The 14,843-nt window shown below is 41.8% G+C and overlaps 1 protein-coding gene across 5 annotated transcripts in view; it reads right to left on the bottom strand.

Moving 5' to 3' along the window:
• The window catches only part of LOC135486328 (zinc finger FYVE domain-containing protein 9-like), a 35,600-nt gene that overhangs the window by 14,426 nt on the left and 6,331 nt on the right, over positions 1 to 14,843 (bottom strand). For 2 of the 5 annotated variants that reach the window (XM_064769033.1, XM_064769036.1), the window contains exons 3-6: positions 6,956 to 9,658; positions 5,454 to 5,704; positions 4,366 to 4,465; positions 1,883 to 2,011 (exon numbers count right to left, since the gene is read on the bottom strand). In XM_064769033.1, the coding sequence (XP_064625103.1) occupies positions 1,883 to 2,011; positions 4,366 to 4,465; positions 5,454 to 5,704; positions 6,956 to 9,658 (3,183 nt within the window). Of the gene's footprint in view, positions 1 to 1,882; positions 2,012 to 2,839; positions 2,912 to 4,365; positions 4,466 to 5,453; positions 5,705 to 6,955; positions 9,659 to 14,843 lie in introns of all 5 variants that reach the window. The other 3 variants (XM_064769034.1, XM_064769037.1, XM_064769035.1) reach the window with 3 other exon arrangements.

The following is a 14,843-nucleotide window of genomic DNA, read 5'->3' as shown; positions in this document are numbered from 1 at the left end:
TGATGTTGGGCTATCATATCATTAAGACTAAGAATAAGGTATCAAAATGTCACCTCATAAACTTTAAAACAGCACAGATGCTACAATTCACATACACCATGATGCCAAAAATGGTCATGATAGGGAAACTGTGCCAGTGTCATTGCCACTTGTCCTTTAGTTACAAACCAAGTCAATACCCTTTCTTTGATGCAGACCGCATGTCTGACGATCCCTTGTATGCAAACTGCTCCAGATACGTCTCAGTGCTATGGAGCTGTGTGACCCCTGCTCTCTTCACCCAGTTCATAGTACTACCTTCCCTTTTGAAATGCTCGCCAAGACACTACCTGATCAACCTCCTGACGGCTATAATATGTTAATCCTTACTGATGGCAATGATGATTGTGCGATGAGGAAATTAGAAGTGCAAAAGCTGTAGCAAAGCAGTGCAATGGAAAAGAAAAGAACTCACAACCACAACCACATGAGAAAGACGGAAGAAATAAAGACATCATTCACAAAGTTGACCAATAAAAGTCAGTACACAAAGAATTTTCAAATCTAGATGCTAGTAATGGGATATTATGATAGACGATCGGGATGAAAAGCAGTAGCTTTAAACCAAGATGGTGAAATATATGTTGCAGAGACCTATTATTATTAAACATGCAACACCCTCCTCTACCCTAATATTCATCCTACTAGTCCTACTGCTATTTGCAAGTGCAGCAAAAAGGTGCAGACTTTCTTCCATGAAATGAATAGGGCAAGTATGGTGATGATGACACTAAGAAGCAAGGTATTTTTAAGTGGGGAGATTCACAAAAACACACTCCGTACTGTAGAACAGAAAACCTTTTGCGAAATATTTTCGGGATTCAAGAAAATTGTAAAGCAAGAGATTTTCGCAGAAGAACATTTCGCGAGCATGACCTACCCGCAAAATTTGCAAAAATATCTTCCACACGAAATCTGCAAAAATATCCCCAACGCAAAATTCTTCTGTTCAACAGTAAATGTTTTCAAAACAACAACACAGGAAAACTGACCGAAGAAAGTAGCGAATGCTCGTCATAGCTACAGGATTCCCCTCTATTCCGACTTTGTGAAGATTCGTCTACACTTTGGTCAATGGGGTACTGGTTGTATTACAGGACGTAAGAATCCACTGACTATGTTATTTTTTTTCAGGGGTAGCAAGAGCACTTATTTGGCCAAGATAGAATCTTGTTAAGGGTCGACATTTTCTTGGCGGAGTGGAATCGACCACGCTAAATAACCAAGAAGGTGGTCGACGGACACTTCTTCTCTATGGTATAAACAAGTACCCCATCGGCCAGTTTTCAATCTCTTGCAATATTGCGATGCATTAAAGGAAAACTTCCGAACACATTCAAATACAAACCAGCTAGTTTTCGACCTATATGCTGAGAAAGGACCCCAAACTCAGAATGAGATGGTGTCAAATCATCGACTGTCTCTCCTCTTTGATCCCCAGGTTTGTTCCATACGTCGAATGATTTCATGAACCACTGGTTTTAAAGCCGATATCACCTTGACCTCGTGCATGTTACCAGCTCTAATATAGCGGTGACGTTCTTTTTTAACAGTGCAATGAAATTCTAGCAGCTTATGTATAAGGCCTACCAAAGTGTAGAGAAGACACCGACAAGAGATGTGTAATTGTCAAACAACATTTAAGGTACAAAAGTGGTACAATTATATCCCCAGTACATGTACATTGTACAATTATAGCCCCAAAAGAACAGTTGGCAGTACATGTTATTGCACACAGAGGCTATAATTGCACTGGGAGCATAATTGTACCACCTTAATACCTTACTAAGGAAATGCAAACAAGGTCTAAAGACAGTGCACGTTAACAGGCACATTGAGTTACCTTCTCGTTTCAATACCCCCACAGGCACCATGACTGTAGGAGGGGGCGTGTGTGGGTTGGCTTGCTGCATTGGGGATATGACTGAGCAGTATTCACTGGGATTATTGGGGTTAGGACTCCGGGCCGGGCCTGAAAGCAAGCAGTATATGCGTAGTGGCATGATGGAAGACACTCCCTGATGATGAGGCGATCACCGACCTAAAAGTCCATCAAGCAGATGTGTTTTGTTTGTCTGGATAGGAATACTTCGACGGGAACCACAAAAGTCATTTTCAAATTCGTTTCTGAACATCATGAGTTTAAAACTGTTCCTAAAAAAGATTTTTACGTTGCAATTAAAAGCAACAAAGTAATTTATTACTGCATGTCCATGTCCTTGTTTCTTAAGGCTACATTGAATGCATATACCAGTCCAAACTGTCCCCTTGCTCGAATCTTTTAGGCACAAAAACTTGATTCTATACCGAAATGAAACCCCAGCTAATGATCTTTTCCTCTTTACAATTTGATGTCATAAATGTTCCCGCTGAAGGATATTTTAACACTGCAATTGAAAATGCAGAAAGTGAATTTAATTGTGTCGTTTTTCAATGGTCTATCCACTCCAGACAAATATAAACGCAGCATGCGATTTGTTAGACTTCTAGATCCATGATTCAATGAAACAGTCTAGACAGGCAGGTGGGGACCAGGTTGAATGAGACATGTTAGATCTTAAATATACAAATGTCAGTCAGACCTGCAAATGCAAGGATCAGAAAACACACATCTTCGCAACAGTCAGACAAAACTGGAGCAGAACACATTTTTATTCATAAGCACAAAAAATTTCAGCCTGATACTATATCTGCCTGTCTATACTATGGTTGTATACTGTGCCGATGGTGTTAGCTGGGACTGGGAGATGGACCAGAGACAGTGACATGTGGCACCACCTATGCAAGATGTGTGAATTACCTTCTCGTCTAAGCACACTGCTACTCGGATAAGAGTCCTCGCCGAGGCTAACGCTCCAAGGTCTAGCCGAGTCTGAAAGCATGCAGAGATTATCAAGCATCCAGTGCTACAAGAAAATGGTTGAACTCATTCAACCCGAGCGTTGGGGACATTGGTCAGCTTCGTCTGCCAAAACTTACAAATATTTGAGGAAATTGAAGAAACAATCTTCAGATGTTAAATATGGCCAACTGTCCATCAAATATTTTTCAGCCCCAATTCAATTATGGGTATAGGTGGTCATAATTCTCCTCAATTCTGGAGTTGAATGAGTTTATATTCTGGTAAATGAAAGATAAGAGGTCTCTGCTGTGCTATTAGTCAACCTCAAGATTCGTCACTTTAGAAAGTTCACATATCAGGCTATTGGAGCAAAATTAAAAGCTGTACCTTTTAAAAAATTGAAATATAAATTGATAAAATGTCACAGCTAGCCAGCACAATGCATCACACCAGACGGACAGTATACATACCATAGTGGAATATAGGGAACTTACAAATATTAGAAAACAGTTTGACTACGTACAGCGAGCGATTTAAATCGCTCCAACAAGCGTTCTACATCAAACCCAGTGATAAATCATTCTTCCTGCAGATGAGAGATCTTTTTGTCACACGTATCAGCCATCATAATCACAGGGTGCAGCAATATTGCTGGTTTGCATAGCGCTTCAAAGTTTGTTGATGGCACATTCGTGAAAAAGATAATTTTAGGTACAAACCAGCATGTGCAGAGGGCACAACAGTACATCATAACCCATGGCTGAACAGGACAAGTTGGTAGAATGTCTGCGTACTTTTTTAATACGGCCATCAATAAAAACATCATACCTGACCCGTCACAGCAAAACCAGCCGCATGTCGCTCTAAGCCAGGCAGGTTGAGACGGTCTGTTTGTTCATTTCTCTGTTGTCTGCCTTTTGTGAAATATGAGCACATCAATTTCTTCCATTACCTCCTGGTGTCATTTAAGTTCATCTTCTGCTCGACATGCACCTGCTTTTGCTGTGACGGGTCACATATTGCCATTTGGATCATTAACAGGAGTATTACTTTGTACCCTAAAGTACACCGCAAGCAAGCGACACAGCCACGACAACATGATGATTGGTTGTAAACAAACCAATCAAAGTCTGCTTTCCAATCAAAATCATCATGTTGTTTTTGTGATGTCACAGGTCGCACTGACGAAAATTAATGGTTTGCAGAGTCCTTACCTTGTGCAATTCCTTGAAGATCATCATCACAAATAAATCATACCACAGTAAAAATGAGCTTCCCAGAAGCGAATGCACAGGAACATCTCGCAATTTGCACAAATCAACTTAAATCTATGTATAATAAGGCAATAGCGTTGATAACTATCCCAGAAATAAGGAGAAACTTCACACAAAAAGACACATGTACCAGTGTTATGAACATTTCGACATGCGATATGAGTAGGAGTACTGAGAGACAGGCTCGAAATAAACAGAGAGAGAACCCACCTTTTATTAGAGAGACATGACACAACTGACAGACCCTCGCCTCTTTGTTGTCCATGTATGGCAGCTTAGACTTCAGGTTACAGCAGTTTGAGCAAAACACCTACAAAGGGATAAAGGCATCATGAATATCTTAACTTATAGGGACTCAATCACGACAAAACAAATGTTGGCCTTGGAAAGGTGTCCTGAATAAGATCAATATGAATACAAAAACAAGCACAAAGCCAACTCGCATTGCCATACACATGTTACTTGTTATGGGCATCCACCAAGCATGTGTTTTACTTGCCAATCATGAAAAGTGACAGAGATCACGGGGCAGCGCAACTGCCAATTTACACAATTTGACCTCTGTGACCTTGAAACATAGGTCAAACCCTCAACCTGTGTGCTATGTACCTGTGACACAAATTTTGTGAGGATAAAATGCACAGTTGATTCATTCTTATTTTTAGATTTTCATGCTTGGCCCCCTAGTGGCCAAAGTTGGAATCACATAATGCCCACAATACAAATCACATGAGACATTAACCTACTAGTTGCATTTCATAGAAAGATTTCCACTGGTTAAGAGTCCATCGCGTTAGCAAGGTGAAATACTTTTAATATTCACTGCAGTTTAATTGGATCAGCAACCAGAGGTATTTTCAAGCAATCTAATTGTGATTTTGTTGCTGTGAGTTAGTGAGATGACCGCGTCACTAAGAGTCTAATGATGTCCTTTTTAGGAAATCCTACATGAACCTACATTTCAGGCTTGTGCCTACATTTTAGGCACAGGAAATGTGGTGACAGTTCTCGAGGATGTGAATGGATGTAGGTATATTTTCAAGTCCTTCTCTGAGGATCATAGGACAATAACCACCTTTATGCCTTAATCAATGTCCTTTGACACTAACAGCGACCTGCTTGGAAAGATCAAAGAGGTGTCCCCCAAGTAAAGTTCCAGCATTGATCACAATATAAAGAGTATGTCCATAACACTATTGCCATATATGGGTAAATGGACTAGGCAAACTGGCTGGTTATATTTATTGAAAATATTAAATGACAAAGAAACCTTCTGCACCACTTGAAGCCAGCCTCACCTTGCCGCATGCCCGACAGTGGTGTCGCCGCCGTGTAAACGTGAACTTGCTATCACACTGCATGCAGTTCGCCGCCTCCGAGTCTGGTACCCAGATAGGTGCAACCTTGCCTATCTGTGAGACAGGGGAAGCTGGCGGAGGCTGAGGGTATGTTGGTTCCGTGACTAACACCGCTGGGGCAGACGTGGCGCCCTCCTGGACAGGACTGCTGCTGATTCCTACGTTTGGAGGCAGGGTTGTAGTGGTTACACCTGAAAAACAAAATTTAGATAATGAATTTTACGTCTAACCCTTGGAGAGTCAGCATTTTGTGGGTATCGCACAAAAACAGCAAAACTGGATTGAAGAGCATTTTCATCAAAAATATATTTCAGATCACTTTGAAATGCCTGCAAGCGGAATCTTGTAAATAGCATGCCGCGAAGTTACTATTTATAGCTCACAAGATCATTTGCATAAGATATTGATGACGTTTCAGTCACGTTACAGGCGGACATCGACACTTATTTCTACGCATTTGAGCTTATTCCACAGTAAATTATCTTTGACCCTGCATTGTTTTTAGCATGAATGATACCATAGAGTCAGAGAGAGAAATATTCAGAACAATTATGTAGTATTTCCAACACTCGGACATGTGCCAGATTGAATCTAACTGCCCAAGTTAGAAAGCCTGAATCCATAACGAAACCGCATTTTGTCTGACATTGCCTGTAATTCAGCGATGGGGAAATAGAGGGCAGCAGCTGCAGTGACGTCATCTTCGCGGAATGCTATTAGTTAAATCAAGTTTTTTTCAAATGGCAGCTGTGTAGTTGATGCTCGATCCAAGTATTATTAGCTATGTAAAAAGAGCTCAAAGTTCACTGGTGGGCAACAAGAAGTCCAACTGTGTCAACTCATGTGCATTTACGAACTGACGACAGGGATCCATCTTTAAATGTGATATGAATTACTGGGGGTGGGAACAAGGTTTATGCCTTAGCTAAGAAGAGTAGGACGGTCTTTAAATCAAGGGCATTACTACCAAGCTGTCGGAGAGGGAAGACATCATGAAGTCATCAAGTTTATTACCCCAATACTACAACAACACTAGTGATGACCATAGCCTTGTGCTATCGGGGTGACAGAGTCCAACCTCGGCTGCACACAAAAAGATTTTCACTTGATGAAAATGATAAATAGTGTGGTTTTTTTCACTAACTATAAAGGTTTAAACCACAATTGGAAAATGTAAAACACAAAGTTTACTAATTAAACAGAATAAGATTAAACGTAAAGAATGGATAATCCGCAGACCTTTGAAGGGGTAACTTTGGACAGGACCAACCATTTTCCATACAGGCAGTTCCAAGTAGTTCATGTAATGCAATGTGTTAGTGCTAGTTACAGGTGTCCCCTACAGGGGCTACAATTACTACCTGTTTAAGCTTAGGATTGAAGGGAAAATGGATGCAAAAGGCTCATGGATTGGAAGGTTCAGTCAGCAAAAAAACACCTACCCATGACATCATCTTCAAACCTGGATGGTGAAGCAGACCCCGTGTCCATCGCCGGGGAACTTTTGGGTGATTCATCTCCCTGTTCTGCACCGAAGTCAGTCCTTGGTGGGAGGTTGAGACTTGTTGGGCGTTTTTGTTTTCCCTGCGGTGATGGTGCGGAGCAAGCAGGGAAGGAATTAGGCCGTGGCGGTCGCATGGAGAATGAGCTGGGAGATGGGAGGCAATCTGCTTCTGAAGCTTGCACAGGACTGTCAAAGTTATTCGTATGAAGCTTACCCCCTCCAGTGTTTGTTAGAAGATTAAGATTATTTTGCCCAGAATCCGAACCAACTTGCGACACTGGTGAGCGTTTCTCCTGCTCAATTTGGTGCTTTATTTCAACATTTAATTGTTTTTTATTGATAACGGTCTTGGTCTGGTCAGCAATTTGTTGATTTCTCACATCGTGGGTGTTTATGGCGGGCTGTTCCATTGCAAACATTGCCGACTGTACAGCGTTTAGTCCAAGCAAGGCATTGGCAGACGTGTCCGATATCGAAACGTCTAGAGGGACGTCCGAATTGGCACTTGCTATCGGCATGGTCGGCAAAGACGGCTTAGACAGGCCGATCAAACTGTTTGGTCTTGGAGCTTTGATCTGGCTCGACTCCTTCGGTCTAGCTCCGATACCCGTAGCTTGAGTCTGTGGTAAGCCAAGGCCAGAATTGGTCACCGACGTTGATGGGGCATGGATATCCAAGGTGGCAATTCCCAGAGTAGGAGAGGTCTTCTCAAGGTTCGATTTTAGTCCACTACCAGGAAGCCCTGGCACACGACTGAACCCAGGATCCTCAGCAGGAGTTGAGAGGCTCTCCGTGGGTGTTTCTACCAAGAAAGGCAACACCTCTGGTTGAATTATTGATGGTTCTTCATTACTTTCCGACGAAAACTGAGTTTGAAAATTGGTCACAACTGGTGAGGGTAAAATGTTACTCTTATCATGAACAGAAGAGTTCAGATTTGGGTCTTGTTCAGCTAGAACCTGAGGGTCGGTTTTATGAGAAATACCACCGTCTGATACCACTACATTACTTTCTCTCCCCGTGTTATCGCTAGTTTCAACATCACCCAAGTAACTGTCCATTTCCGCATCATCGACATCATCACTGATGTCACCAAACCCCACCACTGCCGCCGCCACAGTGGCTGTCGGCTGCACCACAGTTGCAGAAGGCTCCAATGCCGTGACACCCGCTTGCATGGCATTGTTAACACCTTCAACAGATGCATCAGAATTCAAGACAGGGCCTGTCTGTTCAACAACCACACCCACACTTCGCCCTTCACCGCCATTTTCCCCAACCTTCCCAGTTTCTGAATCCTCTCGTCCAGTCTCTACTGCTGTGACTTTATCATTGTCAGTCCGGACTGTTGAGACTTTAGCATCATCCGTTGTGTTGGATTGTTCTCGACTCCCCACTGGGACCTGCATATTGATGTCCATTGTGTTGACGTCTGCTACTACAGTGACCCTCTCTGCAGCAGACGTAACACAGGGCACAGCAGATTCCTTGACAGACGTCACAGATTCTCCAACATGTGGAAAATCCCCCGAAAAACTAGATGTCGTCAAAGAATCATCATGCTGGTCATTACTATCCACAGAATGGCCGTTTGCCATATCCAGTGAATCATACGATTTTATCATTTGCGTAGGCTCTACATCCTTCAGTGGCACATGCGGCTCAGATATCACAACTTCTTCTCTCAAACTATGAACTGGTGAGTCGTTACCATAACATGGTAACACTTTGATTTGCCCAACACACGTCTTTGTCGCGTTCACATCGTGACCTGACATTGGAGCAGGAGTGATTCCAGGCTGTGGTGCACTGAAATATTCATGACCTGGACCATCCACCACCTCAGGCTGGTGTTCTGAAACAGGAACCGACACGTCTGTTCCTGTCCCACTGTTTACCAACCCACCCTGATCTGCTCCAACAGGTTCAAGTGAGTCACCGCGCTCCAGAGTTTCAGGCACAACAGTCACATTGATATTCGTCTCGTTCTTTACAAACGATCCTGGGATATCCCCAGGAGTGTCAGGTAAGCCAAACGAATCTTCCTGATTGGAATTCACAGAAATATGGCCTCTACTCACATCCACCTCAGGCTCACTTAAAGGAGCATTTCTTGAACTAGTCACCTCGGAATCAACTCCATTATTATCCTCAATCGACCTGGTATTTGGTTTTGATAATCCTTGTGTAACGGCTGGTCCAGAGATGACTGTTTGAAAACCATGGCCTGAGTTTATATCACTCCTGTTCCAAGGAAGTGACCCAACCGTTCCATTATTGCATTCAAAGCCAAACTGCTGGCTACCATAGCCACTGTCATTTCCTGATCCAGAAGTCAGACCTGTGGCCACTGGACTATCATATCCGTGGCTATTTGTTGATGAAGATGTCACAAATGTCGTCCTCGGAGGCGATGGGCCGAAGTTAGCCCCAGACATATCAAACTTGTCACTAGAGTCGAATGGTAAATTGTATCGTGCGTTGTAGACATTTTTTCTGAGTTGGGTTGAGGCTTGTGCTGCATCAGTCGTGAATGCTCCGTCTGGTCGCCCCTTTGCTATGCCTAGATCCTGTGCAGGTTTGGGCAGTATTTGACTGTTGACGTCTGCTCGGATGGTAGGGGACACTGCAGCAGGGTTATCTGAAAAGATATAGAAAGAATTCAAGTAAAACTACTAGCTATGTCAGGAATTTCCATTGAATCTGCTACAACAGGACATATCAGCAGTAAAGGTGAATTCTGAAATTGTATATTGGTCAACAGTATAACGAAAGCCATAAAAAACATTTCATTCACATGAATAAACATTGTAACTCCATAGTTACCAGCCGTGTCGGAGTGATGAAAGTTGACCTGCAGAGAATATCGATGTACACAACAGCTATGTTAGAATCAATGTGTATTTAAATTATTGATAAATTTCAAATTTTTAATAAAAACGTAAGCTTAGAACAAAGGATCAACTTCACACTGGCACTCATGCCCCACAGGTATGGGATCCATGTTGAGAAAGACTATCAACACAAAACATCACAGGATGTCTCAAAAGAGATGGTCACCGAAAGCACAACAGTATCAATATCACTCAATGGTTAATGAAAAGTTTCTGCTTCACCGAATCAAACAGGAAAAAAATATCAATTTTTTTTGTTTAAACACATCACATCAAAGTGATAATCAAAATGGATGTACTTGCTGCACCAACCCCGAGAGGCAAATTTTTACAAACAGCCATAACTCATTCAGATAACTAAAATCAAAATGAATTTTTCATGCAAATGTTTAAAATATAAAGTATCATAAAATACTCACTCCTAAATTCAGACAACGCATCACTAGAATGAGCAATTTGTATCAATGAAAACACTGCTAAATTTTGCCAGCCAAACAACCCACTAGAACAGCCTCCTTTTTTCAATCTTATAATTTTAATTTCAATCCAATACTATTTCTTAAACGAACTCTATAAAGTAGGCCAAGATAATCATTTGAATTTGCATCCGATCCACCATTACCTCCCCCAGTTTCTCAATGCTTAATCCGTCGATTTTATCACATCTCGAACTAGACTCGTCCTGTTGTTGCAAGATTGTGATGTATGAAAATAAACGGTGGGGAAGAGAGCACGGATCGACACAACGCTACACGCACTGTATCCAGGTTTGAATACGCTACGCACAGATCAATTATTCTGGAGATAACAAGACAATTGAAAACGTTGGAATATTACAAGCCTTTTATGAAAACACATCAAGATGATCAACAACTAGCTGCTATGTATAGCGGAGCGGCAAGTAGGACTGGAAAATCAAATATCTTAAATTTTTCAGCTGGAATACTTCAAACACGCCAATGAATGCTTCAAATTTAGATGGCGGACTCAAAAGCAAAGAGGATTTGGTCCAGACTAGACTTCCTTCTTTCATTGCAGGCAATGAACAACATGAAGATGACATTGCACCTCACATTCTGTCACTGTGGACATGAGTTTTGAAATTGAGGGCACATTTTGTTAGGCCTGGTTTGAAGGAGCTGCAGTGGTGTAGTGGCTCAGGTCACTGACTCAAGCAGTCATGAGGTCCCAGGTTTGATCCCCACAATCGGCTTGAGACTCAAGGCAAGTCTCTCTGGCCTAGGTGCTCAACCTCACCCAGGTGTATAATCGGGTCCGAGTCAGAAAATCATATGTAGCTCGCTCTTCTTTAATCACTTAATAGTTCTTAATCCGGGCCTGCACAATTTAAAGGGAGACCATGCACAGACCGCCTGTCATGGTGATTCACTCCTTTAGGACGGCAGGTAGAGGTTCTCCTAGTGCATTAGGTAACGCATTACTCCACTATGCAATAGAAGCCTAACCAGGGGGGAACCAAATCTGAATGGAATGAAAAACAAATTTTCTAGACAGCCCCCCCCTCCCCCTCAAAATATAGCACGAATTTCATTAGAATAATACTTTTTGCCCCTCACTCCACTTTAACAAATGAAAATGTTTCGGAATTCGTGCACATCATATTTCAAAACATACTGCACATTCCAGTTGCACACAAGCTATACGCACTATTGAAACCTCCACAATATCTGCAATTAACAGGATGAGTCACTGCATCAGTCAATAGCCTGTATTGATTCCGACAAAGCCTAACCTCGTGAAACTGGGGCGCAAGGTGCATTGGCTATGATCACATGTGCTGTATAGTATAAGACTAGAAAGTAACTTGTTGACATAATGCATGTAATGGATTTGACAATAATATCTTGCGCAATGTGAATTCGTTTGACCCTATCCCACACATGCAAGAATTACTATTTTTCTCAACCAGGGCCACTGAATATCGATCTGATGGTGCTCGTCACCAGCCTCATATCAAATTTAGAGCCTGCACCAAAATGTATTATCATACCAAAGTTATAATTCTTTGCCAAAATGAATACTTTTCTCACGAGAACCATGAAAACAAATTTCACCAGCTTTTGATGGAATCCAATGATCTGTTTACTCTTGGTATACTGTATCAGGAAATATTTGTGACTATCTATGTTCACGGTCTTGTGAAATTGCATCTTTGGCGTCGTTTTAATTTAGCGTTTTGAGAACACTGTAGTGATTGACTTATTGTTTGTTTTTGGCGGTGTTTTATTTTTGCAGATTTGGCTGATCGCAAATATATATGCAAAATTAAAACGCACACAATCATTTCCCGGTTTAGAGTAACTGTGCATTCTAGTTTCGGGAACACGAACAGCGTATTATTAAAATCAAAGGGTTAAACCTGTTTCTAATTTCGGAAATTAATCAGCAGGGTATAACCAATAATAGACGGTAGGTGTGGTCGACCATCACATTGCTCAAATAATTTCTCAATATAGCATTCGTGTAGGAAAAGATTAGTTCCTTCATTATTTTCCAAAAATAGGATTCTGTCACAACCAGGACTGTATACGTATACATGCGTAGCTATGCCAAAGACTTCTACAAAGTACATTTTTAAAGCTGACAAGCCATACTTCCCGGCTAAGGTCGAAGCTGAGCGCTCAGGAGTGTCTGTACCCCCAGGGCACAATCGAGGGATTTTTCTGAAAGCACCATATGATGATATGGTATTGGTAGACTTCAAGTGAGAGCTTCCAGACATGCAACGTGATAATGGTACTTAAAAGGTCCAGACAATAATGCCCAAACAACACTGGCATCTCGACTGCATCACCGAGGGTTTTATCTAAAATACGACACTGCAAGACAAGACGACCAAACTATTGATAGCTTGAGCATTTTCAATGCCAACATATCACTCTTTCAAATTTCTTTAGATTGATATAAAAGTTGGTCTTGAAAATCATTCCAATAGTCATTTCATTTGCCGATTTTAGTGGCGTCTCCAACTTATTCAGTTATTTCAATGAAACGATGTGAAATCTCAAATCGGGATAAATAAGTTACAGCATCAAAGTTACAGCACAAAAATGTATTAGAAAGTTTTTTGAGAGCAACTTGTTGATAAATAGAGCGATGGATCTTACGTGGCATTGACTAATTTTTTTTAAAGCAACAGATAGTTTGGTCAACTTATTTTTGCACACACATGTTTTAGATGAGACACTTGGTGTGACGTCAGTGGCCAGTGATGGAGTCTCGTCAGAACGTAACGGTCCAAACATTCTATACACAATTTCCGATTGCAACTCTGGAAGCTTTTACAAGAAGTGCATCATATGGTGCCAAGCTGCAGAGAAATCCTTTCTTTGGTTGTGCACTAGGGTTATAACGGCTATTTTCAGTAAAACTGGAGAAGACCCAATACACAGCACAAGCATTCGCAACTCTGGAAGCTTTTACAAGAAGTGCATCATATGGTGCCAAGCTGCAGAGAAATCCTTTCTTTGGTTGTGCACTAGGGTTATAACGGCTATTTTCAGTAAAACTGGAGAAGACCCAATACACAGCACAAGCATTCGCAACTGCTCGGTTTTGGCCATACGCAGGAAAGGCTATTTGAATCAGCAGCTTTAAAAGCTCCATGTACATAATTTTTCTACAATAAATTCGACACAGACGGCAAAAAGGTTGACATTGTTAAAGTAAAGGTCTCCACCTCAATTTCTACGACTGTGGATGAGTTGGGAAGTTTTTTTGTACCAGTGATACCAGTTTTATGCACGAGTGGAAAAGAAAATCAACACCTTTGCAAAGCCTTAGTTCACCTGAAGAAAGAACACCTCCAGTGTAGATCGGCTACCCCAGATATTTGAGCTATGGTGTTGGCTTTAGCTTGTGTATTGCTAGGCCTGTAAATACTCTATTCTATAGGCATGCACAATATTATGATCATGTAGATAATACTACTTTACTGAGGTAAGCAAGACTTACCCTACATTTTGGAGGTAAACACCATGACACTTTATTGACAGCCGAATCGGCCTCCCTATTTTAAAAATAATTGTTTTTACCATACAAAAAAAACTAACCTCAGTTTGCGCAATTGGCGTAGAGGCAAGGCCCAAAAATCTGCACTGTCAGATCTGTACATCTGTATATGCAGATCTGTGTCTCGGGGGGGGGGGGGTCAGATCACTTCCTCAATATGCCAATAGAGCAGGCCGCCTTTGACAACTTTTTCACAGCGGGGTCTCAAGATTCCAGCTTGAGTCATATAAATCGCATTACACCAACCAATATTGTTCATCATAGAGCTTTTATGTCTAAGTTGGTGCTCAGGCGGCGCTTAGCTCCCAAATCAATATGGTTTTGCCTCAGGTATAGCACACTACACGTACCCAACTCCCAAAACCAAGAAATACAGTGCATGCAGCTAGCCAAAATCTCATGTTGTGGAGTCATGGGTGAAACTTGCGATGATGATTTTTAGCTTCATTAGAATTTAAGGGTATGGCTACATTCAAGCGCATCAAAGATCGAAGAGGGAAACCTGTTGCACGTTTGATGCACAGTTGGGTATCGTTGCAGCTCAGCGATTAGTCATCCAAGTGAGCACCAAGTTAAACTCTTCTGCAGCCAAGTTGGAACACTGGTTCCAGTATTCTGCAGTCGAGGGTTGCACTTTTAGAACATCCGTTTCCCCCCCCCCCCCACTCCTTCAGCTTCAGGTTCATCATGTCCTTGGGCAAACATGACAGAGTATCTAGGTACAAAGCTGGCGATATTATAATTCACCAAAGGCCATGATGAAACTACACTACAGGCCTACTGCCCTGTTTGAAATTTGTTTATATATAGAGTAGGCCAAACTCAGCTCTGAACTCAATACTTACAACATTTTCAGTCCGAGATCCTACCACAACAGCCCAGCACAGTAAATCCAAATCC

This window comes from Lineus longissimus, chromosome 4 (assembly GCF_910592395.1).
Source record: "Lineus longissimus chromosome 4, tnLinLong1.2, whole genome shotgun sequence".
In the NCBI taxonomy this organism is placed as follows: domain Eukaryota; kingdom Metazoa; phylum Nemertea; class Pilidiophora; order Heteronemertea; family Lineidae; genus Lineus; species Lineus longissimus.
The sequence above is the reverse complement of the archived record's forward strand: the minus strand, read 5'-3'. Positions and strand labels throughout refer to the sequence as shown.